This window comes from Capra hircus, chromosome 29, assembly GCF_001704415.2.
Source record: "Capra hircus breed San Clemente chromosome 29, ASM170441v1, whole genome shotgun sequence".
NCBI lineage: Eukaryota > Metazoa > Chordata > Mammalia > Artiodactyla > Bovidae > Capra > Capra hircus.
In genome coordinates, this window is record NC_030836.1 from 5712884 (window position 1) to 5737210 (window position 24327).

Below are 24327 nucleotides of genomic sequence, written 5' to 3' on the forward strand. Positions count from 1 at the left end.
TTTTAATTTCATGGCTGCAGTCACCATCAGCAGTGATTTGTGAGCCCCAAAAATAAAGTCTGACACTGTTTCCCCATCTATTTCCCATGAAGTGGTGCAGCCAGATGCCATGATCTGTTTTCTGAATGTTGAGCTTTAAGCCAACTTTTTCACTCTCCTCTTTCACTTTCATCAAGAGGTGTTTGAGTTCCTCTTCACTTTCTGCCATCAGGGTGGTATCGTCTGCATATCTGAGGTAGTGATATTTCTAATTTAAACTAATTTTGCATTATTCATGGTTTTCAATACTGTCATTTGTTCTCTCACTTATGCTCACTCTCAAATATACTCTCATTATTCATTATTGAAGATAACTAAAATCAAGGAGTTTTTAATTTTGTGTCAAAAAAATTTCTCAAATGCTGAAAGTTTAATCAAACCATTAGTATTTCTTGCTTTTATTTGCAGAGAAGTATGCCTATTTACAGTATGGTGTTTTGATTCTTTTACTGGCTCATTGAACATAGACTCTATTAGTGAGAGGTACGTTTTAAGAGCTTAAATATGGGTTAAGAAGTGACCTGCTTGCCTCATATTATGTGGTGTCACAGAGAGATGTTTACAGAGGATAATGTAGCTGACTACTTAGAGTGAGCCTCACTTTGCATTGGTTAATATAGACTGATAAAGGGACTGTGTAGTTTGGGTTGGGGGGATGGGTCTCTAGTGAGTATCAGTTCAGTTCAGTCGCTCAGTGTTGTCCGACTCTTTGTGACCCCATGAATCACAGCACACCAGGCCTCCCAGTCCATCACCATCTCCCGGAGTTCACTCAAACTCAAGTCCATTGAATCGGTGATGCCATCCAGCCATCTCATCCTTTGTCATCCCCTTTTCCTCCTGCCCTCTATCCCTCCCAGCATCAGTCTTTTCCAATGAGTCAACTCTTTGCATGAGTATAGTGTCCCTGTAATTTAAACATCTTATCAAGCGATACCTAATGAATAATAAAACATAGAAAGGGGTGTCCTTTATTTAGTAGAAAAAAATCATAGAGAGAACTAACTAGTTCTTGAAATATGTGTGTACATGTGTTTTCTAAGGGAAAGTCACTTTAAGAAAAAACACACATTACCTACGATGATGCTGGAGACCATTGTTCTAAAATATAACTGCTAATTAATCACATTCTTCCATTCATGAACTCGAATTTGACCCATTGCCAAAGCTAGACACATCCATTCTCTTCAGAATGTCAGGGAAGACTTTGCACCATGAAAATTCTCAGTGCAGGATAGATGTGTCAGACATAGATGAGTGACAAGAAGGAAATGAATGCATACTTAGTACAAAATAAACGTTGATTCATAGCTTAGAGGAAAGAAACAAAGATAATGAAGCTTAAGTTTGGTTGCTCATTTCTTAGCTGGCATCCCTGTTATTAACTTTAAGGATCCAGGTTTATAATGTATTTAGAATAGAGGGTAGCTATAAATATTCTTATCCTTGCAAATGTAGCTGGGCATGTAGAATGGTTGAGGACACTAGGCAGAATTTTATTTGTAAATGACCTGCAGCCATTTTGACAATTAGGCTAGCAAAACATATTTCAATGGCTCTGAAAGTTTAATCATAATATATATAAAAATATGGTGAAAAATAGGAATTAAATGTTGCATATCTCTATTTGGTTCTCATAAATATCAAATTCTCTGGATTGCTTAATGTCATAAGTGCTTAGAGAGGGGAATATTATTTATAACAAATTTCAAAGCTCTTTCTTTTTGGCATGGTTTGCCACCAAAGGACAACTTTGATTATTGGGACAATGAAAGCAATCTCCTAACCCAATGTCATTTCCAATGGGCTGCTTATAAATGGTTTAAATGGTGATATTGAGTAATAGAGCTAAATTGCAGGGCTTCAGGTGACCTTTCTGCCTGTCATCTATTCTCCAAGTTGCCTTCCTTTTTCTTCCCAAAGAAAGTTTTGAGTTCCTTTCTTCCAGAGACCCTCTCTCCCTCTTTAGTATTTTTGTTCAGTCTGCACATCTGTAATATTTTTGTCACCTGAACTCAGTTATGCTCATTCATAATAAAAATAACAACATTTAATGCTTTCAACTTGCCAGGATTGTGTTATGAGCTTTATATGCATTATTTCATTTAATCTTTACCATCTCTCTATGAGGTAAGTAGGATCATTTCCCCAATTATGCAGATTTTACAGCTTAAGGGACTAAAATTTATAAGGGTTAAGTGATTTGCCCAAAGTCAACAGCAAACCTGGATCTCAAACCCAGGTCTCTCTGCCCCCCAAATTATAACTAACTGCGTTATACTGCCTCTCATTTATTCAGCAGTTCGTGTCTCCATTCTTCAAATATTTACTGAAAAATTATGTGCATCAGAAGCACTCAGAATTACTGAAAACACAAAAGTGATTAGGATGTAGTAAATAGTTTTGAGGAACCTGGAGTCCAGTGGGAGAAAAGCAGAATCAGAATTTAATGGGGAAATTAATGATAGCAATATGATAAGTCCTGTAAATGATAGAGAAGTACACCAAATTCAATGAGAGAAGAGAAAATAAAGTACTTTCCTGTCTAGATAATTCATGTAAAGTTTAATTTTCCCTTTGAGTGAAATCTCGACGAGTGCTATGGAACCAGATGAAGAGGCTTTTTGGATTGAACAAAGAGCATAACAGCATATGGAACCATGAAAGTGGGTGGTTCATTGAGAGGTGATATTTCAGATTCAGTAGGGAGGTGATAAAGGATCAGTGCTGTCGTATAGTAATGGAGAAAAGCTGATAGATGTCTGAGAATTGAGCAGGCACGGTCAGCAGACTAGGATACAAAGAAGAGGTGGGAAGAGATGGAAAGGGTGAGGGAAGGAGGACTTCAGGGAAGGAATTCAAGCTTTTTCTCTTGCACCACATCCTGTCTTACTGTCCCTTTGACTAATGACAAGTGGCAGGTCTCTCTGAGCATGACTTTTCCCCTCTCTTTCTCATACAATACTGTCACTGTAGGAAAAACTCTGCTTCTCCTTTACTCTCACACACAATACCTCTGACACCAGATGTGTGGGACTTTTTCCCATACCAACCAGTTCTTCCATATCAGCCTGGTGCCTGGCAATTCAGTTCATTTCTGACACCAACCAGAGTTGGTTGCAGAGCCCGCAGATTAAGGGTTCAGTCCAGTAAGATTGCTCATCCCCATTTCAAATGCCAGTCACAAGTAATAAGTCCCCAGGTTACTCACATCTTCTGCCCAAATTAGCTGTAAATCAGGGTTCCCATGACCCCCTCCTTGGGGGTCCTTTGCTCACAGAACTCAGGGAAAGATGTATGGATTTACTGTGCAGTAAAGGATGTGAAAAAGCAGGTGAAAAAGCCAGATGGAGATACGCAGCGAATGAGTGAGGTCTGGGAGCGTCCTGAGTATAGCGATTCTGCTCCCATAGAGTTGGGATGCATGCCCCCTTGGCATGGAGATGTGTTCACCAAGCTGGGCACTCTCTAAAGCCCTCTTTGTGGAGGTGTTGTCACAGAGACACGATCAGCTAGTAACTTCACGCCCAGCTCCTCTCCCCTCTCAGAGAATAGCGGGGTGGAGCTGAAAGTTTTAAGTTTCTAATCCTGGCCTGGCATTTCTGGTGACCAGCCACATTCTGGAGGCTACCAAGAGTTGTCTCCTTAGAGCTAGAGACATTCCTAGAAGCAGGAAATAGCGCCAGGACATAGGAACTCTGTGTCAGATGCACCTATCATTGAGGAAATTACAAAGGTCTTAGGAGCCCTGTGTCAGGAATTAGAGTTAAAGACAAGGTTCTAGGATAAAAGATTCTCCTGGTACCCAGAAGCACAAGAGTTTTAGGAGCTCTGTGTCAGGAACCAGGCTTAGATGTATAAATGCTTATTAGTATATAGATATATTTATATGGAGATAGTGATACAGATACTTAAGTACTTCCTTCTAATGTTGCTTTGAGGAGTGCACACCACCTAGTGTAATTCTACCTTGTAAAACTTTGTTCAATAAAATGACATAAAATACCTGACGTTTTGCAAATGTGAATTCCCATCACTGTCCTCATTCCCAGCTCTATTCTACCTTTTCCCAAATCTGTGCATCACCTCAGAGCAGAGGGAAGAGGTTCTACCCCACGGTCTGCTTTATTGTCTTCATTCCAGTCTAGGTCCTGCCAGAACTGACGAGCTTTGCCCAACAATGTTGGTTCTGGGTGATGAGAACTGTTTATAAAGTGATTAAAAAGGAAGACCACATCACATCTATTCATAATATTCTTCATAATATCCATAATATTAAAGGATTATTGTCTTTCATTTTCTCATCCTTTAGAAATGATATTCCAACACTTGACTGGCAGGAGATGTAAAAAAAAAAAAAAAGTTATATTCTAGGTAGAATGTTCAGTTCGGTTCAGTTGCTCAGTCATGTCCGACTCTGCAACCCCATGAATCGCAGCACGCCAGGCCTCCCTGTCCATCACCAACTCCTGGAATTTACTCAAACTCGTGTCCATTGAGTCTGTGATGCCATCCAGCCATCTCATCCTCTGTCATCCCCTTCTCCTCCTGCCCCCAGTCCCTCCCAGAATCAGAGTCTTTTCCAATGAGTCAACTCTTCGCATGAGGTGGCCAAAATATTGGAGTTTCAGCTTTAGTATGAGTCCTTCCAATGAACACCCAGGACTGATCTCCTTTAGAATAGATTGCTTGGATCTCCTTGCAGTCCAAGGGACTCTCAAGAGTCTTCTCCAACACCACAGTTCAAACGCATCAATTCTTTGGTGCTCAGCTTTCTTCACAGTCCAACTCTCACATCCATGCGTGACCACTGGGAAACCCATAGCCTTGACTAGACAGACCTTTGTTGGGAAAGTAATGTCTCTGCTGTTGAATATGCCATCTAGGTTGGTCATAACTTTCCTTCCAAGGAGTAAGCTTCTTTTAATTTCATGGCTACAGTCACCATCTGCAGTGATTTTGGAGCCCCCCAAAATAAAGTCTGACACTGTTTCCGCTGTTACCCTAACTATTTCCCATGAAATGATGGGACCAGATGCCATGATCTTTGTTTTCTGAATGTTGAGGTTTAAGCCAGCTTTTTCACTCTCCTCTTTCACTTTCATCAAGAGACTTTTTAGTTCCTCTTCACTTTCTGCCATAAGGGTGGTGTCATCTGCATATCTGAAGTTATTGATATTTTTAGAATGCAGCAATAAGGATTCTTAATTCTTGAATATTTTCAAATCTAGGTAAGCACATTGTTGGACATAAGCTATCTTTAGATAGTAGATCCCAGCCCCTGGGCAAGGATTCACAGGTAAAAACGCTGCCATCAAGACTGCAAAAACACGTGGATCTCAAAAAAAAAAAAAAAAAATTCTACAAGAAGTGAGGCACTGCTGCAATTGTAAAGATTCCACTCAGACATTTGATAAGTCAAGGAACTCTATTCATGCAAGACGAATGGACAGGGAATAAGGATACCTCAGTGTTGAGTGAGGGGAACTCATTCTAGACTACAGTCAGAACTGGTTCAAGGACAGAGCCAAGATGAGCTGTCGCTGGGAGGTCAGGCAGCTGAAATCTTGGAACAGGCTGAGGGAGTAAACACTTTCTGGGAGATGAAGCACCCTGGAGTCTCCTTCTCGTGCCTGTGAGAGTTCTTCGCTTTTTTTGTTCTGCCTCATTCTGCGTTCCCAGCTGTCAGGCGTCTCCTCAGGCTTCAGTTGTTTTCAGGTTTTCGTTTGTTTTTAATAATTTGTGCGTTTGTTTGTTTGTGGTCGTGCTGGGCCTTCGTGGCTGCGCTGGCTTTTCTCCAGCTGTAGGAGCGGCGGTTGTGCTCCAGCTGCGGTGCGCTGGCTCCTCCCGGTGACGCTGCCTCGTTGCCAAGCAGGGGCCCTGGAGCCCCGGCTCCGTAGCTGCGGTGCCCTGGCGCCGGGCCTGGCTGCTCCGTAGCTGCGGCGCTCGGGCGCAGGGCCTGGTTGCTTCACAGCGTATGGAATCTTCCCGGAACAGGGAGCAAACCCTTGTCTACTGCACGTCCTGCATTCGCAGGCGGATTCTTTACCACTGCGCCACCTTGGGAAGCCCTGTTTGTGTTTTACACAGAAATTGTCTATCAGTTGAGAGAGAAGGTGGCCTGAAGTTCTTCCTTTGTTAAAAATCGTAGAATCCTATCTTAATACCCTTGGATGGAAACAGCCTCCCTTTTGCATACAGTGAAAGTATCAGCTGCTCAGTCGTGTCCCACTCATTGTGACTCCAAGGATTGTACCCACCAGGCTCCTTTGTCCATGAGATTCTCCAGGCAAGAATACTGGAGTGGATTGCCATTTCCTTCTCCAAAGGATCTTCCCGACCCAGGAACTGAACCTGGGTCTCCTGCAGTGCGGGCAGATTCTTTACCATCTGAGCCAACAGGGAAGCCCTTTTTGCATAAGGTGATGTATATGTAGCTCCTCAACAGTATTGGCAGAGTTATCAGAGTTAAACCATGATTTTAGGACCAGTTTATGACCTATTTGTTGTTGTTCAGTCTCTGAGTTGTGTCCAACTCTTTGTGACTCCACGGACTGCAGCACACCAGCATTCCCTGTCCCAAACTGGAGTTTGCGCAAATTCATGTCCCTTGAGTCAATGATGCTATCTAACCATCTCATCCTCTGCTGCCCACTTCTTTTTTCCTTAGGAACCTACAGTGTAAATGAATAGTTTAAAAGCAGTTAAAAATTAATCAGTTCTTAGTGTTTATGGTCACATAATTTTGATAATATGCTTGTTTTATGGGAATTCCTTGCCAAATGTTTTTCTCCTTGGAGCCATTAAATTAATTAATTTTTCTGTTTGGAAAACCTTGCTTGTATAATTCAGAACTCCAAGAAACAGATATCAATCAAAGCAGTTTTTCAAAAATGTTGCTTTTATTTATGCATGAGATTGTATTAGTATTCATCACTCATTAATTACAGAGATTTCTTAGCCCTCTACTGGTGAAATTTCCTTCCTTAAGCTGTTCCTAATATCTAAATAATGTGGGTCACCACCCACCACCTCCTACCAAGCCTTCACTTAAACGTTAAGGGTCTGCCCAGGTCACCATATTTAAAATTCCCACCTGCACCAGTTCACTCTGTATCCTTCTTACCTGCTTTACTAGCACCATCAATGTAACCTGGGCTATTGTTAGAAATACAGGTTCTCAGAATTCATCCCAGACTTATTGACCCAGGAAATCTGGGCATGGAGTCCAGTACTCTACTTTAGCAAGCCCTTCAAAAATTTCTGACGCAAACTAACATTTGAGGACCATTAGAGAAAGATAGAAAGATTTCAAGGACTTTCTCAAATTTTTTACCTCCCTCCCTCCCACTTCTTGTTGTTTTTATTGATACGATTACTTCCTGGGAATGAATTACTTCCTCAAAAATGACACCTATCCTCTTCAGGGAAATAGTTAATCACATTCATCATTTCCCCAGAAAAAAATGGTTATATGAGGGATGGCTCCAAACTCTTCCATCCTGCAAAGCAGGATTTTCCAGGAGTTCCTCGACGCAATGTGCCCTTTTCATATTTTATTTTGCCTTTATGTTCCCTGGGTCAGGAAGATTCCCTGGAGAAGGGAATGGTAACCCAATCCAGTATACTTGCCTGGAGAATTCCATGGACTGAGGAGCCTAGTGGGCCATAGTCCAGGGGCTCTCAAAGAATCAAACATGACCAAGTGACTAACACTTTATGTCTTATCCCTAATCAAAATAATTTAAAATTGATTGTAATCATTAATATGCAATCATTAAGAAGATGAGCTTTGGAGTCGGTCTTACCAGAAATTTAATAATACTCTTTCTTTCTTTTTTTTGTTTAAAAGTGTTATTAAGAAAAATACTGATAGATAATTTTTTGAATTTCTAATTAAAACTTATTATTCTATACTAGAGTATAGCAGATTAATAGTGCTGTGAGAGTTTCGGGTGGCCAACAAAGGGAGTCAGCTGTACATCTACAAACTCGCCTCGCATCCAGGCTGCCACATAACGTTGAGTAGAGTTCTCAGTGCTACACAGTATGTCCTTGTTGGTTATTTATTTTAAATATAGCAGTGTGTACATGTCCATCCCAAACTCCCTAATTATCCCTTAGCCTCAGCAACCATATGTTCTTTCTCTAAGTCTTGATTCTGCTTCCGTTTTGTAAACAAGTTCATTTGAATCGTTTCTTTCTTAGATTCCACCTATGAGGGATGTCATATGATATTTCTCTTTCTCTGACTCATTTCACACAGTGTGACAGTCTCTAGGTCCATTCACGTTGCTGCAAATGGCATTATTTACTTTCTTTTTAGTGGCTGAGTAGTATTCCATTTTGTACAAGTACCACATATTCTTTATCCAATCCTCTGCTGATGGACATCCAGGTTGCTTCCATGTCTTGGCTATTGTGAAGAATGAATGAACACTGGGGGGCATGTATCCTTTCAGATTATGTCTTTTTCTAGACATATGCTCAGGAGTGAGATTGAGTGACAATCTTTCTTTTTAATAGATGTGTGGCCTTGAGGAAATTGCTCAAGATTTTTGAGTTTTGGTTCCCTCTGTAGTGAAAGGGAAACTACACCTTCCTGTGAAAGTTGTGATGTGGATTAGGAGTGAAGGTATATATAGAACATTCAGATAGTCCCTGAATTAAAGTAAGGGCTTCCCTCATAGCTCAGTTGGTAAAGAATCTGCCTGAAATACAGGAGACCCTGGTTCAATTCCTGGGTCAGGAAGATCTGCTAGAGAAGGGATAGGCTACCCACTCCAGTATTCTTGGGGTTCCCTTGTGGCTAAGCTGGAAAGAAACTGCCTGCAATGTGGGATACCTGGATTCAATCCCTGGGTTGAGAAGATCCCCTAGAGAAGGGAAAGTCTACCCACTGTGGTATTCTGGCCTGGAAAATAAATGTTCAGTGAGGAGTATCTATTATTATGATATCTTATTTTAGGTTTCAAGAGGTAAGGGTCTCAGATAGTTATTGACTTTTTATAAATTAGAATAACTTTTAAAGTAAAAGCTAATCAGATGAAGATAAAAAGGAAAATTATTTTCCAAAATGTACATTTGCATCAGCATTAAATGGATATAAATTATAGATTTTTATTATTAATGATAATATCTAATATTTATCACATGCTTACTATGTCCAGGCACCGTGTTAAAACTTTTGTCAAGTATATTTACATTCAACTACATAAAACAAAAATATAGCTAAAATGATGAGGGCTTATTTTTCTCATGTGACAATATGTACCAAGATAACTGGTGGCTTAGGGAAATCCCTCATGGTCCAATGGTTAGGACTCCACATTCTCCCTGCTGAGGGCCCAGTTTCAGTCCCTGGTTGGGGAACTAAAATCCCAAAAGCTGGGCAGTGAGGCCAGAAAAGAAACAAAAAAATTGAGAAAAAAAAGATACGTGCTGGCTTATATTGATTCAGAGTCAGCATATTACATCTCAGGTGACTGCAACTCCTGTCCCCTTTCCTTCTCTTGATTGTAAGATGCTTCATTCAGCTTCCGCCATCATATTCTCTTTCCAGACAGAGAAAGACAAGCATGAAAGATACATGCAAGTTGAGTCAGTGTCCTCCTTTCCAAGGAACTTCTCAGGACCCCAGCCTCAAACATCTTACATCTTATTAACCTAAAGTGGGTCTTATGTCTTTGTAAGAAAAGGTGATAATTATTAATATAGTCATTTTTGTCTTAAGTGGATGCATTACGGTAACACCACCACCAATTGGGAATGAGGACAGGAAAATGGATAAAGGGCAAATAAGCAATGGTCTTTACCTTACCTGAATTACCCTATTTAAGCCTTAAAATAATCAGTGAGGTATGTATTATTCATATCACCTTCTGTTTACAAAGAGTGTAATTGAGTTACCAAGTGATAGGTGACTTGCTGAAGGTTGCAGCTACTAGCTGGTGTAGCTATGGTTTAAACTTGATTTAGAGCCTACATTCTAATTTACTATATTACTATATATTAAACAAGTTTTATTCACTTCCTTAAGTTTTTTTAAATAAGTCTTTTAAGCTGCATTTTCCCTCCTACGCAGATTTTAAAAGACTAATTTTTGCTGTTGAAATCTCTGTACTGAAAGAAATTGCTCTGAAAGTTTTGAGAACAGAGAATTTTACCCTGCGGTGAGCATTCTCCCTTCTTGTGAATGAGGTCGCAAGTGTATTAAGTCTCTAAAGTTAAAGGCAAGTGAATATGTGGAGCATATTTTATTCTTTCAGTACTTCTTTCAACCAAAAATTTTTGGTGCCTATTGTACACCAGCAACTGGAGATAACAACTGAGCTAAACCGTTTTAACACAGCATTCTGGTTTTCCTGGGTTTTTGAGTTAGTAGTAAATCCCAAGGGGGAAACATGCTGATTCCTAGACAATAAGGCTAGCTGTATTTATAAATACATGCTTTATTTTGTGGTGTTTTGTTGTTTTCAGGGCACTTTCATGTGCAGTACTTTGTTATACCTATTTATCCTACTTATATTGGGTTAGCCAAAATTTTGTTCAGGTTTTTCTGTAACAGCTTATGGAAAACCCCAAACATTTTGGCCAACCCAATAAAAGTTTCCTCCTGTTTATTGAAAGCTTCTACAATCAAAGAGTAAGCATAGAAGATAGAAAGATAGAAACTTATGGGACAGTGATTATTTTTTTTTCTGTGTGAAAAATGTTGCAGCTGGTAAATTGGGTCCCCCACTGAAATTCAAAATTTTGGGATTCTGTATTCCAGAATCATCTAAGGAAGAGAAAAATGATGGCAGAGGAAGATGAGCCAAACATTAAAACTCGTATACTCATAAAATATGATGATATTACAATTAATTCTCAAAGGCTGTCTAACTTTATAGGCTAAGATTTTATTGATGGTATTTCTGAATTCTTTCTTGGATTTTATTTTTAAATATAGTTCTATGTTCATTGTTTTGGTTTGGTTTTGTTTCAGAGTCTACAGGGATATATATAACATTACTTGCCTATCTTCCTTTTCACTCACTTTTTTTTCTGTTGGTATTTAGTGCTCATTTTTCTACAGCAGTTATTGTCTGCTCCTGGTAATGCTAATGTGAATTATGTTGGATTTTATTTGCATTCTCTATTAACCATTCAATTTTGGGGAAGATTCACATTCAGATAGCAGACATTACTCTCCAGTTCTTGAAAGAACTAATTCATCACTTTCTACAAAGTCTCAAAGAAGATTCACAGAATACCAAAGAAAACTAGATGGGAAATCCCACTTTATTATCAATATTAATGGAGTTCTCTGGAAAGATGCACTGTGTGTGCTTAGTCACTCGGTCATGTTTGACTCTTGCGACCCCACATACTGTAGCCTGCCAGGCTCCTCTGTCTATGGAATTCTCCAGGCAAGAATATTGGAGTGGGTATCCATTCCCTTCCCAACCCAGTGATCAAACCCGTGTCTTCTGCATTGTGGGCAGATTCTTTATCATCTGAGCCACCAGGGAAGCACAAGAGCAATGCATCTCAGACATTAATGTGCTTACAAACCACCCGGGAGCCCTAATAAAACACAGATTCTGATTCAGTAAGACTGAAGTTGGGTCTGAGTCTCTTTCTACCAAGTTCTCATGTAAAATTGATACTTTTCGCCCAAGAACCACATTTTCAATGGAAACATACCGTGTATTAGTCAAAGGCTAATGAAGGGCTTTTCATTCCTTTCAAGATCAAATTTTATCATAGCTGTAACCAGGGAAGAGAGAAGTGCTCTGCTTTCTGAACAGAAAAGAAGAGAGGAGAATAAGGAAGCCTCTCTCCTCATGGTCACCTGTCTTTGATAGCAAAGGAAAATGCGAAAGCCCTCTCCACCCAGCTGAGTTATCAGTGATTACTAACACCATATCTGCAATAGTGTTTTTCCTTAAAGTCTGTTTCATTTGAACTAAATGTTAATTACAAATATTTTGCTTTTGAATACATTTCCCTCTTATGTCTTTATTCTTTAACTTTCAACTTTTTGTACCCTTATGTTTTAGGTGAATCTCTTGAAAGACCCTTTACTCTCTTTTATTGTCTTCTTCTAGACTGACAGTAGTTTACTGAACTTGAGATTTTAGTTAATTTACTTTGAATTACATTTTGTAGCATTATTTTATATTGATTATTTGTCCCATGTTTTCTGTTCTACTCTTTTTTTTTTTTTGGCTGTGAAGACAACATGTATAATAATGATAGAAATCATGGGCTACGTCTTAACTGGATTGAGCTTTCTACACTAATAGAAAAGAAGTGGCAAAGCAAAATACAGCACAAATAAATTTGAGGTTTAGAAGTTTATTCAAACTGAAATTAGCCAGCAACTAAGATAAAGCCCTGCTGTACACCTTGCTTTCAGCAGAAAGATAAAGTTGCCATATGGAAAAAAGCAAAGAGCTAGAAAAGGATGGGATGACTTGTTTGAGAAAAAGAAATGGCGAAATATTTGAGCCTAAAGGCATGTAAGTGGACAGAAAAGTAAAAAGATTCACTATCATCTTAATAAATAACAGTTCATATTAAATATAAATTTTAAAACAGCACTCTTTGTTGGAAAGGCTGATGTAGTATTCAAGTCTAAAGATCTGAATTCAATCATAAAGTGTTGATTTTAACGGAATGTCTTCTTTCCAAAAGGTTTCAGAAGTAATTTTATTTTAATATGGCTTGCAGCTGGATTTAAATATACATTGGACTGGGGTGTGAAATTTTGTTAGGTGCTTTACTTGAAAATTCACTAGGAACTGTCAGCTTATAATTCATGCTTCCAGGTAACTGCCTAGTGTGTGGACAGTTTGAAGAGTTTGGTAGCTTTTATTTTATATTATTGAAACTAATTTCCTCATATTAATAAGCATTTCAAGTCACATATTAGCAGATCAAGGCTATATTAGCCAGTACAAAAAACAAAGAGAAAAAAAAAAAAAGTTCTCCTTAACTTTCGACAAGAAGTAAGTCTATCAGCGGGGATCCAGCTATATGTTTATGTCTCTTCATGCATGCTAAGTCACTTCAGGCCTGTCCGACTCTTTGTAACCCCATGGAGTGTAGCCTCCCAGACTCCTCTGTTCGTGGCATTCTCCAGGCAAGAATACTGGAGTGGGTTGCCATGCCCTCCTCCAGGGGATCTTCCCAACCCAGGGATCGAACCCGAGTCTCTTATGTCTCCTGCATTGGCAGGCGTGTTCTAGACCACCAACGCCACCTGGGAGGCTCCTTATGTATATGTATGTGTGAATTTAAGAGTAAAAAATAAACATTATATAACATACTTTATGCTCAATAATAATCTGGCCAGTATATAGAAAGCCTACAAATCTAAGCACACACACATTAACGTTAATACATGTTTGATATCAGTCAGTCAGTTCAGTCGCTCAGTCGTGTCCAACTCTTCGCGACCCCATGAATCGCAGCATGCCAGGCCTCCCTGTCCATCACCATGGTAGGAGATAAAAATAATTGCTTATGGTCATAAGCCACAAAGAATTTCCTATCTAGATGAATAAGTGAAGTGAATGCTGTAACTCATAGCTTATCCCTCAAAGGTTAGGCCATACATGTGGTGGACAAGAGCTAATGTGTGGGTTCTGAATCAGGTTGGAGGGCAAGTCAGAGATTCCTGCAAATGGCCCAGACTCCTCAAGTAAAACATCTTCAGTGAATATAAGTAGAGATTAGATAGTTGGCAGAAGGAGGTAGTAAAGACAGTTGACTTATTTTGTCCTTGATTCTGAGAGGAACTGGAAAACAAATCTCCCCTGATACTTAATAAACACAAGCTCCATCTCATTTGGGTTAGAACAGTGAGTTTATAATACGTGCATAGCCCAGTGAAAACAGAGACAAAAATTTAGTTTAAACTGATTCCAGATTCATGGCATCCTCTTGTGGTCTGGAAGAGGAAAATGAAAATCCTCCTTTGGGGGGATACATTTTAATCCTCAAAGGATTCCTATACATGAGGCACCAAAGAGCTCATATTTTTAGAAAATGTGGAAACAAATCACCACGAGTACTTGATAGTAAAGTTGTATATTTAAAAAGTATGAAGCAAATGTTTAATATGTCCAAAGAATAAAAGAGTATTCAAAGAATAATTGAGGGGCACAATTCTTCCTCCACTAACCTACTGTGTTCCCCCTTTGCCTGGGAAAGTAATAAAGCCACTCTTTCTCCTCCTTAAAAAATAAAATAAACTAATGATTGAGACAAAGGACAATCACATTTCTCAAGACATTTTTGAAAAAGAGCCAGTAGAACTTCTAGAAGTGAGAGATAACAGTATCACAAACTTGAGCAGTTTATCGCAGCCATGGAGAATCGGTGAATAGAACTGAAATAATTATCCAGAATGCAGCACACAGAGACAAAGATAAGGGGAATATGAAAGAAAGGTTGAGATGTGGGAGGTGGAGTGAGAAGTTCACTTTACATTAGAGGTTTAAAAGATAAAAAAGAGATGGTGAAAGGAGTTGTAATATTTTAAGAAATATTAGTTCAAATTTGGGGCTATCAAAAAATCCTAAGCAACATAATAAAAATAAATTCACTCTAGGAAAAGTCATTATTTACTTACAGAAAAGTAAAAGCAGAGGCCAACACTTAACATAAAAGTAATCAAGAAAAGAAAGGAGAGGAGAAACCAAAAGTTAGACAAACAGTTCAAGGGGGTGGTGTGGCGGGTAATGCAACATCGTTGAACCAGATTCAACAGTTCAAAGGGAGAGACTGTCAGACTGAAATGAGAAAATGAAAGGGGCCGATAAGCTGTTTGCAAGAGCTCCACTCAGAATATGAAGATAAAGACAGGCTGAAAAGCTGAAGAAGGTGAAGAATACAGCAGAGACATTCTAACCAAAGAAATGATGTTTCAGATAGAGTAGACTTTAAGGTAAAAATGTTCTCAGGCATAAAGAGAGCTAATATTCGATAGAAAAAGGTTCAGTTGATTGTTTCTCTGGTTGAAAGAATTAGAATAAAGTGTCTTTTAGGAAAATAGCTTGGTATGTTGGATTTCATAAACAGAGAATGGAGTTTATTCTGGTGGTAGACGTAAACTGCTTATTAAGTGTATGCCCTTGAGGAAATATTTAAACTTCTAGAACCTCAGCTTCCTACTCAGTGAAGTAGAATAATACCATTTAACTCCTCTTTAATAATCACAAATAATTCACCTAAGGCAGGCAGCACTGTGCCAGTTACATAGCTTTACTGATGTCAGAAAAGTCAAGGAAAAGGCTGTTGGTTTTACACTGCAGTATCTTTACATAAGCAGAAAGATTAGGCCTATACATTTATTTTGGTTAGAAGAAAAAGCCTTGGGATGTCTAATTTACTTCGAAGATCAGTTCAGTTCAGTTCAGTTGCTCAGTCGTGTCCGACTCTTTGCAACCCCATGAATAGAGCACGCCAGGCCTCCCTATCCATCACCAACTCCTGGAGTTTACCCAAACTCATGCCCATCAAGTCGATGATGCCATCCAGCCATCTCATACTCTGTCGTCCCCTTCTCCTCCTGCCCCAATGCCTCCCAGCATCAGGGTCTTTTCCAATGAGTCAACTCTTCATTTTCCAGTGAGTCAACTCTTCACATGAGGTGGCCAAAGTATTGGAGTTTCAGCTTCAGCATCAGTCCTTCCAATGAACACCCAGGACTGGTCTCCTTTAGGATGGACGGGTTGGATCTCCTTGCAGTCTAAGGAACTCTCAAGAGTCTTCTCCAACACTACAGTTCAAAAGCATCAATTCTTTGGCACTCAGCTTTCTTCACACAGTCCAACTCTCACATCCATACATGACCACTGGAAACAACATAGCCTTGACTAGACAGATCTTTGTTGGGAAAGTAATGTCTCTGCTCTTGAATATTCTATCTAGGTTGGTCATAACTTTCCTTCCAAAGAGTAATTAAAAGTCTTTTAATTTCATGGCTGCAGTCACCATCTGCAGTGGTTTTGGAGCCCCCCAAAATAAAGTCTGACACTGTTTCCACTGTTTCCCCATCTATTTCCCATGAAGTGATGGGACCGGATGCCATGATCTTCGTTTTCTGAATGCTGAGCTTTAAGCCAACTTTTACACTCTCCTCTTTCACTTTCATCAAGAGGCTTTTTAGTTCCTCTTCACTTTCTGCCATAAGGGTGGTGTCATCTGCATGTCTGAGGTTATTGATATTTCTCCCTGCAATCTTGATTCCAGCTTGTGTTTCTTCCAGCCCAGCATTTCTCCTGATGTACTCTGCATATAAGTTAAATACTCAGGGTGACTTCAAAGATAGCTGTTCTCTTATAGAAACATCACTGTCCCAGAGGCTTGTTATCCTCTGAAATTTCATTAAGAAATAACATTTCCTTTGACAACAACTGAAAGAGAATATATGGAGGAATGCTCATTTTTGCCAAACTCAGGATTGATCTGAGATCAAACCGAAGCTTGATAGTGATGTGTTTCATAATCTTCAAGGTGCTATAAGGTTGTTCAGTGTTATTATCTGCCTAATGCCTATTAAGAAAAAATATATATTTACTTTCACCCTTATTATACTGTCCTCTCAGCCTTCTCTTTCTTTGGGCACAGCTAATAGTCACAAAGTCTTTTATGTTTTAGGCTAGCACATCACATAAAATATCTTTATTGAATATATTTTCAATATTCAGTCTGTTCTCTAATGTGAAATTTTAGTTACTAAGAAACTTGCACATTTCAAAAAGTGCAATTAAACAGTAATTTTATGTTCACAGAGAAACTGGGGAAAGCGCATTTCAGAATCATAACAACAAAACTATTCAGCCTCCCCACCCCCATCCTCATCCCTTGCTGGAATTTCCATAGTAATAGTTTTTGGGTTTTTTTTTCAAACTTGTAAGTGCATGGCTATAAAACTTAAACACCCCTGAACAATTCCAAAATTCGACCCCAGATCACTTTTGCTGAGAAAAACAGACTCCTTTTCATATCCCTGCGAAGACTGGTGTCAACTGGGGAAAAAAACAAAAATCATACAACATAAGAGCTGGGAATTGAGTTAATTCAGTACCTTAGTGAGAAAGTAGCCCAGCAGATAGCCTTTAAGGTAGCTTTGAGAAACTATTTCAAAGAGCTAGGGATGGAGGCCAGCATACATGTGATTTTGATGAAGAGGTCAGTGTAATCGAGCACACATCTCAATAGAAGCTTGCCATTAGGCCTGAGGAACAGATACACCAATGAATGATTTTAGTGCTTTTTTCTACTATAGGAAGATCCAAGAATCCAGGTTCATAAAAATTTCTCCTGAAATATTTCTACCTATATATGAAGGATTTTTTTTTTTCTTTTTGCCTGTTTTCCCAGAGCACAGTGCACCTCATCTTTTCTTGACCCCGAGCTCCTTTCAGGGTGTACCATCGTCAGCAACTGCAGTGGCTAATGGCTTAGTTCCTGGAGAACTGGATGCTGGGCAACACCCTTTGCTTCACACACTCATTGAGAGAGTGTCTGTATGTTTTTTCACATTTATTCCCTGCCTGATGGAGCACAGGCTGCTCAAACAAAGCAGCTGGGTGGCAGTGGTACGCCTCCGTTTCTCCTTGGACACAGGCAGGGTTAGTTCCAGAAAATTCTCACCTATAACCCATGACTGTCACTGAAGCACCTTTTATTTCTGAGTGGATAGTTGTATTTATGTCTGAGTTGCACAACCTACAGGTTCTCTTTACAAGCTGGATACGGTCCATCTTTCTTCACTTTTTCCTCTTCCTCACACACTATCCCCCCTCCCCACCCCAATGTTCCATCTAGGAGGCATGAAACTTCAGACTGATCATGGCCCCCATGTGGTCTCCAGGGCCTCATTTATTGAATGGAGATAATAATACTCTACTCACATCACAAAATGTTACAGGTATAGCATTATACGTGAAAAGTACAAAGCAGAATGTGTGCAGTATGGCTATATCACACGCTGCTAAAATTGTGCTGTATTTCATACGTGTGTATGTTTTTGTCTTAACCACTTCCCTCTTTATAACCTTCTTAAAGACTGAAGTTGTGATTACTCAGTTCCTAATCTGTTTCTGTTTTTACTCCTTTTTTTTATTTCTTTTTTTTCTGCTGCAGCAGATAGTACTGTGTCTTACTCAGAGTAAACTTTCCATTATTATATGTTGAATTACATAAGAGCACATTAATTTCCCCCGATTTATTTAATCTCCTTCAGATCAAGTTCCTATGTGCATCTCTCATTTCGCACTAAACTTAGTTCATTTCTTGTGTTGATGCTGGACTCTCCTAGGGCTTGATGGTACTCTGGAGGCACTCGCAGATGCCATTAAATTAAAGCATGTCTGATGTTTGCGGCCCTGTACAGTTCTTAGTAGGCTATTTCTGTGTCACATCTAATTGGTACTGGTTTGTTTTCTTTTTTTTTGGATGAAGAAAATCAGAGTTAGGATAAGTAACTTGCCTGTGATCCCAATGCTAGTGAATGACTAGAACCCCACATTCTTGTCTTCTTGCCCAAAGTTATTTCAGAATATCAGAGAGTAGTTATTTAGGGTGTGGGGAGGGTGTGTGTGTGGGCTGGAAAGCAGATAAGTAGGAAAGAGGTAACTTCATGATTCCTTACTCAGTTCTTTGTTTGTCAAATAAAATGTCCTTTGTTATACCTTTTAAGAAGTGTTGAGAATGAAAAACAATTTTTCTTTACTTTTCTAAGTTCTTTGCTGAAACCCCCCACAGTAATGAGAGAGATTAACAATATTAACAATAAAGATATTTATATCATTAGACTGACTACACAAATTTGCTTTTTTTGGACAATTACTATTTTTTAAGAAAGTTGTTTTTAGTAAGAAAGAAGCTTTAAAATGGCAGTGTTTTATATATATGTGGCTTTTTAAACATAAAGGTATCTAGAACTAAGCAGTCCATAGAGGGTATGGCAATTTTACAGTCATCGAAGATAAGTGTTTAGGCCATCAAGTCAACACGTATTCAGGTACCAAGAAGGAGGGAAGAAGGGGACAGGGATAAAGAGACGCAACTTTGAACTAAGACAGCTTCCTTCAAGGAGCCTTCCAATTTTCCTTTGTTTTGTATCTGCAGATAGCTCTTTTTATTGTTACACTAAAATCCATTTATAGAAATTTTGCTTAACTGGTTTATAGGTCTTAGTTACAAGGTTATACTTTCATCAAGGAACACAGCAGTTATTTTATTGAAATTGAAATTGCCACCTGGACATTTCAATAGAAAAAAAAAAAAAGGAGGGATGGAGTGATTGGTATTCTTTTAACTTTTTATTTTTATTGGAGTATAGCTGATTAACAACCTTGTGATAGTTTCAGATGGAGAGTAAAGGAACTCAGCCATGCGTGTAGATGTATCCGCTGTCTCCCAAACCCCCCTCCCATCCAGGCTGCCACATAACATGAGCAGAGTTCACTGTGCTGCACAGAAGGTCCTTGTTGGTTATCCATTTTAAATATAGCAGTGTATACATGTTGTTTTCAAACTCCCTAACTATCCCTTCCCCTTGTTCTTCCCCTCTGGCAACCATAAGCTCATTCTTTAAGTCTGTTTTATAAATAAGTTCATTTGTATCATTTCTTTTTAGATTCCACATATAGGGATGTTATACAATATTTCTCTTTCTCTGTCTGACTTACTTCACTCAGCATGACAATCTGTAGGTCCATCTGCTGCTGCTGCTGCTGCTGCTAAGTTGCTCCAGTCGTGTCTGACTCTGTGCAACCCCTTAGGCGGCAGCCCACCAGACTCCTCCGTCCCTGGGATTCTCCAGGCAAGAATACTGGAGTGGGTTGCCATTTCCTTCGCCAATGCATGCATGCACGCCAAGTCGCTTCAGTGGGTTCTGACTCCATGCGACCCTATGGACAGCAGCCCACCAGGCTCCTCTGTCCACAGAGTTCTCTAGGCAAGAATACTGAGTTGCTGCAAATGGCAGTTCATTATTTTTAATGGCTGGGTAATATTCCATTGTGTGTATGTACTATATCTTCTTTATCCATTCCTCTGTCAGTAGAAATTTAGATTGCTTCCATGTCTTGGCTACTATAAACAGTGTTGTGGATTTTCTAATTGCACTTCCATTTAAATCACATTAGGCTGAACATAGTCATGCAGCCAAAATTGATGGAAGTCAGTCTTGGATGCGTGATATTTTAGCTGAGCACTTTGTTTCCCTGAATAACATTAATATTTTGTTACTAAGCAATAATAACACCTAAATGTCCATCAATGGATAAATGGATAAAGAAGATGTGGTGTATATATATGTAATATTTTATATAATTATATATGTACATATACAATGGAATGTTAGTCAGCCATAAAAGAATGAAATCATGCCATTTACAGCCAAGTGTATGGACCTAGAGATTATCATGCTAAAGCGAAATGAGAAAGACAAATATTATATAATAATGCTTAGATGTGGAATCTAAAAAAAATGATACAAATGAACTTAATAGACTCACAGACATAAAAAACAAATGTATGATTACCAAAGATGGGGGAGGAGGTACAAATTAGGAATTTAGAATAATTCATACACACTACTGTATATAAAATAGATAGCCAACAAGGACCTATACTATATAGCCCAGGGAACTCTAGTCAGTATTCTACAATAACCTATAAAGGGAAATAATCTGAAAAAGAATAGATATGTATATATGTATAACTGAACCACTGCTATACACACAAACACACAAACTAACAGAACATTGTAAATCAGCTATATGTCAACTTAAAAAAATAAGAAAGGATGGAAGGATGCATATTGAGTGACTAGTTAACAAGTTTCATCACAGTTAAGCAGAATTTCATACACATAGACATACACACGCACGTGCACACACACACACACACTCACACACACACATATATATATCTGAATATACAACATAATGAGAGATTCCTTTGAGATTGTTGTAGGCTTTATACTAATAAACCTAGCCAGAGCAAGAAGAGGAACAGGGTCAGCTTCTTTTCTGTTTACATGGTAAAGGTTTCAAGAAATATTTTTGCTACAGACTTTACCATGGAGAATAGCATTATTGAATTTAGACACAATAAAACAAGATATTTTAATTTAGTCCAGTATATAGTAATAAAATAAATAAAAGCTTTAACTAGTCCTTGACTCACCATCATGGTCCTATCTACATTTCCCTTCACCTTGAGTAATATTTCCCTCAAAATAGGAATACTTTGAAACCAGTGTACTTGTTTTTATATTGGTAGTTCATAAACAACACTTTTTGTTCCTTTAGACCTCTCACTATGGGAAACAAGGAAATGAGGCCTGGGCTATCACAAAGCTTAAACACTAGATTTAGCATACTTGCCGCATATTGTAGAAACTTAATTTAACTGATTTTCATTTTTTTCCACCCTTGTCTGCCTTCTCCCCAGGCTATATATTGATGGTCCCTTTGGAAGTCCTTTTGAAGAATCGCTGAACTATGAGGTTAGCCTCTGCGTGGCTGGAGGCATTGGAGTCACTCCGTTTGCGTCAATCCTCAACACTCTGCTGTATGTCATTTTGATCCATTATATTAGTCCACATAGAGAGCTGTCTATTTCAGACATCTCTTTTAGTAAGAAGTAATTCCTTACAAAATTCTTCTACTTGTTCAAAACATTCTATTTACCGAGTGATAAGGGGAATAAATGAGTGCTTCTCCATATGTGGTCTATGGTTTTCAGCATGTTCTCTTGTAAAATAACATCACAATTATGCCTTACGCTGTCCTTTTCCTCTATTAAAGTAATTCCACTGGCCCCTATTTCTCTGCTTTCTCATCAGGGGTAAGTTGCATTACTAATTTATTTAGTCAACAAATATTTTTGACCATTTATGTGCAATTGACCTTATAGTTACTGGTAATATAGCAATGACTGAGTAGTGTCTCTGCCCTTGAAAAGTTTTCTTTCAAATAGGACAAGCAAAATATAAGCCAGTGAAAAATTCACAGATAAGATCATTTCAGAAAATATTAGAAGTGTGGTGAAGAGAAGAAAGATTAATGGAATATAGAAATAAAGGGTCAGGGTTATTGTAGAGGTATCGTCAGGAAATCCTCTCTGAGGAGATGACAAATGAGCACATCATTCCTGGGTCTGTTACTCAGCAGATTTATAACAGACTGAAGAATAGAAATTTCAGAAGTAAGATTGCTTAAGCAGGATATACTTATTCAGTTATTTTAGTTTGGTTTACAAGCAAAAATTAATTGACAGGGATTCTCATGAAACCACAAACAAAATCTATTCCATTCACTTTTCAAGAAAACACAATTTTCATTAAAAGTCTGTTTTATGAAGTATGAAAAAAGAGATAATAATTTGAAGTGATGTGTTTGAATGATATTTTGATTTTAAAACCTTGATATAAATTTGGGACTTTGGGGAGGTTCTTAAAAAAATAACTATATTCCAAGCCAGAAATTAGTTGTTTCTGAAAACATATTGCAAGTTATTTGGACACCTAAAGTTTAAACAAGGGAATAATATTTTGTTAACCTCAAGCTTACTTCATAATTATAAGGAGGAATGCAGACTTGGAATTGTGAATTGCTGGAATGCATTACATAGTAGGTGGTTGTGAAATCTCTTTCTTTAATGATTATTAAGAAGGGGATAAACAACCAGCTTTCCAGAATGGTTTTGGCTCATTTTGCCTGGAACCCAGGGCAAGATGGCCAGTGGCGACCATCTGAGTGATAGAATTAACAGAAAAATAAGAAAACTTTTTTCCTGAGATGCAGAGCTGATCCAAGAGTTTAGTTTATTGCCTTCAAGTGGAAATGGATAATATGCATATAGTATCCACAAACATGAACACTTTGATTCATGGATTATATATATCTCTGACTCAGTATATTGCATTTTAAATTAATTTGAGAGTTAGAATAAGTGGTGTATCAGATACTAGAATGTAGATGACTGTTTTCTCTGTAGATTACTTACTAATGAGAAGTGAAATTTCAAGGATATAGGGATTCTTAATTCTTTTACCATCATAATCAGTCCTGTGTTATTTCTTTTTTAAAGGGATGACTGGAAACCATACAAGCTTAGAAGATTGTATTTTATTTGGGTATGCAGAGATATCCAGTCCTTCCACTGGTTTGCAGACTTACTCTGTGTGTTGTACAACAAGGTAAAATTAGGTTTATTTTTACTTTCTCAGTCTTTTAAATTTTAAAAGTAGCCATTTTATTTCAAATTATAAAAGTAATAGGTGCTCACTATAGAATAATATGCAGAGGAGTAGTGAGGAGGAAAAATATCCCTTAAGCTTAAAAAAAAAAACAGATAGAATCTTTTAATAATTTGGTGTACATCTTTTCAGATATTGATATCTGTGAATTTGTATATCTAGGACATGTTTTAACATAGAATGTTTTAACAGGGAAATGAATGCATATGGTTGGTAATACATGCATATCGAAAACATTATGCAAATGTGAATGCAAATGGGATTGTGACTGAGGACAGATGGAAGAAAACATCTGCAGACAATTACTGTCACACTTTTCAGCCTTTATTCTCATAGTTCGTATCTCTAACTTCAACATTCCAAGTGGATCATCAGCCAACTTTTGGCCCAGTATACAGAATTTCAAAAATCTCGAATTCTAAGCTGTATTCCTTCCAGAGATGAAAGCAGGCATTTTCATCTGTCTTATCTGCAACTTTTAGTTTTCTATTAATATATCTATTTTTAAGTTATTCAGGTAATACATATATGCATCATTGCTCCAGACTTTTGTAAGCTACATGAAGCAACATCTCCATCCAATCCGCGTAACCAGATGTTACTCATGAGCATTCTGAAAATCCTATCATACTATTTGTATTGTTCCACAAATTGCCTTTTTAAAGTGTATTTCTACAGGGCAAATATTGTGTGATTCCTTTTATATAAGGGACCTGGAGTAGTCTAATTCATAGAGACAGACAATAGAATGGTGGTTGCCAGAGGTTTCCCAGAGGGCAAATGGGGAGTTACTGTTTAATGGATATAGAGTTTCAGTTTGGGAAGAGGAAAAAATTCTGGAAATGGATTGGTGATGATGGCTGTACAACCATATGAATATATTTAATGCTAATCAACTGTATATTTAAAAACATCTAAAATGATCAATCTTATGCCATGTGTATTTTATGACAATAAAAAAAAAGTGCAGATTCCTAGGACTCACCAAGGGCCTGCTAAATCAGGAGGAAAAA

The 24327-nt window shown here is 38.2% G+C and overlaps 1 protein-coding gene across 2 annotated transcripts in view; it reads left to right on the plus strand.

Moving 5' to 3' along the window:
• Nucleotides 1-24327, plus strand: part of NOX4 (NADPH oxidase 4) — a 182335-nt gene that overhangs the window by 134687 nt on the left and 23321 nt on the right. For both annotated transcript variants that reach the window (XM_005699426.3, XM_018043547.1), the window contains 2 exons: nucleotides 21505-21624; nucleotides 23146-23254. In XM_005699426.3, the coding sequence (XP_005699483.2) occupies nucleotides 21505-21624; nucleotides 23146-23254 (229 nt within the window). The remainder of the gene's footprint in view (nucleotides 1-21504; nucleotides 21625-23145; nucleotides 23255-24327) is intronic.